This window comes from Oncorhynchus nerka, linkage group LG21, assembly GCF_034236695.1.
Source record: "Oncorhynchus nerka isolate Pitt River linkage group LG21, Oner_Uvic_2.0, whole genome shotgun sequence".
NCBI classification, from domain to species: Eukaryota; Metazoa; Chordata; class Actinopteri; order Salmoniformes; family Salmonidae; genus Oncorhynchus; species Oncorhynchus nerka.
Window position 1 is genome coordinate 6,109,122 of NC_088416.1, and position 4,734 is coordinate 6,113,855.

Sequence of the window (4,734 nt, forward strand, 5' to 3'; positions counted from 1 at the left end):
AACCAGGGGTACTATGACCCATGGAGGTACTTGGCCTATCCACAGTGGGAACTTAAGAAGACTCATGATTAGACCATAGGCTTACTGGTAAAATGCACGAGGGGGTACGCCGGGCAGGGCAACATTCAGTTGGTGGTACAGTGACCGCAAAAGGTTGGGAACCACTGCAGTAATACATGAAGGTGTGGTTGACTGTGAGGGACTGTGATGTCAGATGTATCGTATTTCCTGTCTTTCTAAGTAGATGTCAGACAGAGACAGACAGCAGTATACAGGCAGCTGTGGTGATGGTGATGTCACTGCTGAAGTGTTTTCTGTTCTTCTTCTCATTCAATGAATTGACCACAGCAGCAGGTAAGGCAAGCTGTTTATTCCCAGCCAATCCAGGTTGATTCTGTGTTAAATCATCAGTATGGTACATATGTATCTTTGAATCTAACAACCATGGTTTCTCTTTCTTCCCTCTCTTTTCTATAGAAGCCATTGTCTGGGTGAAGACAGGGGAGAAGTTTACCATGAAGTGCTCCACCACTCTAAAAGACCAGGATGGAATGTACCTGTATGTTGGGCTGGACAGGGACAGGGAGGTGTTGTATTACCACCAGCGTGACTCCAAGCTGACCCCCAGGAAAGGCTACTGGAACAGAGTGAAGACTGAGGGACCTGTGGACCAACTGACCATCACCATCAGTAACCTGACCATAGAGGACACAGGAGTCTACTGCTGTGTTTACACAACATTCAATGAAGCCACGTATGAAAATGATATCAACCAAGGAAATGTCTCCACTCTGGTCGTGGTGAATGGTAGGTGTATCTTTACACACTAGTGGACTGGCAGTGTAGCCTAGTGGTTAGAGCATTGGACTGGTAACTGAAAGGTTGCAAGTTCAAATCCCTAAACTGAGAAGGTACAAATCTGTCGTTCTGCCTCTGAATAAGGCAGGTAACCCACTGTTCCTAGGCCGTCATTGAAAACAAGAATTTGTTCTTAACTGACTTGCCTAGATAATTAAACTCTAGATGTGATGTGTTTTACTCTTATCATGAACAGTCAATTTCACATGTAGAAAAAAATGTGTGTAGAATCCAGACTAGTGTTTCTCAATCTGTGGTTCATGGACTGGCAGCTGTTCCTGAGGTGTTTCAGGCCAATTTAGTCAGCTCTCGAGTGTTAGTTTCATTATAAACAACCATAGCTTGCTGGTCCTGATACAAACAAGTTGAGAAACACTGTTCTTCAGTGGCTTTTCTTTTGTACAAGTCTGTCTCTGATAGTTATTTTGTGTGAGTGCTGCAGCATACTGATTAGATTTTCCCATTTGGTGATGTCTTCCATAGACGATGTCTTACAGCTGCCATGTCCTACAGCTACTGCAGTAACGCTGACCCCCTTTCACCCAGCCAATGAGAAGCCGTGCCCATCTGGCGTGGTAAACATCATCACCATCACCAGCCTCTTGACCATCCTGATGTGTGCTGTCATCTTCCTCATCTGGCTCCCTCCACAGGTGAGTGTGCTGATGGTTGCCCGGGTGATGGGTCAATATCATGCATCTCAAAACATTGTCCTTTATTAACAAGTTGTCCTAGTCCTACTAAACACATTGGGAGCATAATACCAGTATACAGATCTGCTTTTTGTTCTGAACTCTGTCAATACACTATGTCCTTTTAATGCCAGTCATTGTAGTGACTGAAATGGGCAAAGGGCAATTCGGATGCAATTCAATTGTTTTTATCAATGTCCAAGAACAATTAAAAAGTGGTTGAATTTGTAAAAATGATTGATTGCTTGTGGCGCATTATAAGATATCAAATCACATTGTATTTGTCACATGCGCCGAGTACAACAGGTGTGGACCTTACAGTGAAATGCTTACGTACAAGCCCTTAACCAACAATGAAGTTTTAAGAAAATACCCAGAAAACAAAAGAAGTAAGAAAAACAAATAATTAAAGAGCAGAAGTAAATAACAATAGCAAGGTTATTTACAGGGAGTACCGGTTCAAATAGTCTCGGTAGCCATTTGATTAGCTATGACTGAAGCAACATTCCTGTTTCACAGGTGAAGAGGTGCCGTAAACAGGGAGGATCCACACCCCAGGTCATTCCTGAGAGTGTCTATGAAGCCATGGCCAGGAATCACACTTGTCCACCTGACACACAGGTAGAATCGTACCTCTATGCTGTGTCTTCCAAAGGAGGAAGTAGGACCACTGAGTAGCTTCTTCAAATGCTTTTTCTGAATATTGCGTCTTTGCTTTCTCAGAATTGAAAAGCCTGTTCTGCTGTATTTCACAGTTCTAACCTCAATGCAAGTCTTAGTGGTAAATTGTTTGTGTGTGTCGCACCATAACATGCTTATGTGTGTGAATAAAATCTCTATATGGAAAGTATTCGTATTTCAACAGAAGACCAGCGGGAAGAAGGGAACAGCCAATGTTATATTCCAGGGCTATTCAACTATATTCTTACGAGGGCCAGATGTAAAAAAGGTTCATTTCAGGGGGCGGACATTTTCCACATGCGACGCACACACACCAATAAAGCACTTTTCTTCTAATGAAATGTTGCTAATAGTAGTTAGGGAAGAAGTGAAAAGTGCTCGATCAATGTGAGTTGAGGTGCAACCAAACAATGTGCTCCTCGTTGTAAAGGAAAAGGCTCAATGCTTGCTCACCATTTTGACGATTAAAAGATTCTTTAACGTAATTTGGTGATTTGAAAATCATCTGAAAACTAAGCATCTCAATAAATAACAGATAACAACCATAGTGCTTTTCATTTTGGCACTGAACGTTGGGTTTTGGAGCAGATCTTTTATGAATGTTCAGAATTGATCAAAGGGCCAGTCTAAATTAATAAACTGGCCAGATCTGGCCCGTGGGCCGCCAGTTGAATATCCCTGTTTTAGTCCATAAGGTGTAAAGTTGATAGCGATGGAGGCCTACCTATAACTTTTTCAATACATCAGGTCATAGGATTTATATTGGTTTTTAGTTCTAAACAATAGTGTAGGCTGTGTTTTTCTGTAGTGTTTTTAGGTCACTGGACCACTCAGGAAGCTGTTCCAGTGCATGGGATCTGCCACACAGTCAGAAGAGCTAACGTTAAAATGAGAACAGTTTGTTAAGACTTGTATTATATTTCATCACAGGTACAAATATTTTAGCTGCCTAAACTTCATCAGGTACATCAGGATATAAGCCATTTTTACAATTCCATTGGATTATTCTATGGTTTTAGTTGAGATAGCTAGTAGGTTAAAACCATAATGATCTGAGTAAAAAAATGTCATGCTGATACGGAGTAATGAGTGCATCTTATGGTTGGAAAAACAATTATTCATTTTTACCAAGTGAAAATGGTCTCATACTATGACTCAGTTTTTTACTCATGTTTCAACTTCATAACAGCTATTTTCACTTTAAAATAGTTGTAATTGTGTATTGTATCTTTTTAAAGGAAGAAAATATTCTCACCATTTGCCTTTTAATCAAAGTACTGATATATTCATGTGTAATTTAACTCGTGTATTCATGTTTATGTTGTATTTGTGTATGTGGTACGCATTGGTGATGTTCAGCTATATTTCTTACATTATTGTATGTTTTGGAAAGCTTTCTATCTGAACCAAGTGAAGACAAGTTCAGACAGGAAACCAGAGTATTTGCATCAGCTGATATTGCACCAATTAGATTCACTCTACTGCTTTCCGACCACCCACCCCAGATTCCACCTGCCTTGTTCACTGTTTATTATTATTATGTTATCATTATGCATGCTCTGGCAATGAGCTACCCCGAAGGAGCAGAGCCTAACGCCAAGAGTAACACATTGAATGTATTTGAATATTTTCTAATAAATGTCCAATTTATATGTCAATATACATGAGCAGCATCATTAAGTTGTTTTTTCAACATACTGTATTCTACAATCATATCCAAAATCATAACCATAAGTCAAGTACTCCATTAATGTCACACTGACACATATCCTGTAAGCCAGACCTCCGTGTGCTGCTGGTGACAGGTGGATTCTGATGTGGTGGCAGCAGACAGATGAGAAACTATACCCAACACCTCAGGGGAACATGGATGCTTCTCTTTTACACACCACTCATTTTCAGAAACCCACCACAGTGAGTGAATAACTCAACACCAACCACACAGAGCAAACCCTGCATGGCATACGAATACGGAGCGCAGGCTGTATCCCCACTCTCACACACTCTACTAGTTGTTTATTTCGGAGAGACACGTTGAGAGAGAAGTGTGTCTTAAAAGTCCAAATGTTTCTGAACGTATAAATGTTATTCTTAATCAGAAGACTTGAGGTGGTTTTGTGTCTTCTACTATGGGTTGGTCAAAACAAGCATTGTTAATCCAAGATGGCGTAGCAGTGTGAACGTGTTTGTCGTTGTCCCATGTAAATTTGTTTTTTTTCATCTTTTTTTTGTGAGGCGGGTTACCTTCCGGCAACCCGCCTCACCCAATGTGATACGGATCTGCTATTTTTACATACACTTAGGTTGGAGTCATTAAAACTTGTTTTTCAACCACTCCAAATCAAATCAAAGTTTATTTGTCAAGTGCGCTGAATACAACAGGAGTAGACCTTACAGTGAAATGCTTACTTACAGGCTCTAACCAATAGTGCAAAAAATGTATTAGGTGAACAATAGGTAGGTAAAGAAATAATACAACAGTAAAAAGACAGTAAAAAGACAG

General features: G+C 40.3%; 1 protein-coding gene across 2 annotated transcripts; it reads left to right on the forward strand.

The window, feature by feature from the left end:
- Positions 1-258: 258 nt before the first annotated feature.
- On the forward strand, positions 259-3,893 carry LOC115103539 (uncharacterized). 2 transcript variants are annotated; one of them, XM_029624371.2, is made up of 4 exons: positions 259-354; positions 478-807; positions 1,342-1,511; positions 2,070-3,893. In XM_029624371.2, the coding sequence occupies exons 1-4, from the start codon at positions 288-290 to the stop codon at positions 2,226-2,228; spliced, it is 726 nt and encodes a 241-aa protein (XP_029480231.2). In that variant the 5' UTR covers positions 259-287; the 3' UTR covers positions 2,229-3,893. The 2 variants fall into 2 exon arrangements, with proteins under 2 accessions (XP_029480231.2, XP_029480232.2); XM_029624372.2 differs by having other exon boundaries at positions 1,372-1,511.
- The last annotated feature ends 841 nt before the right edge of the window (positions 3,894-4,734 follow it).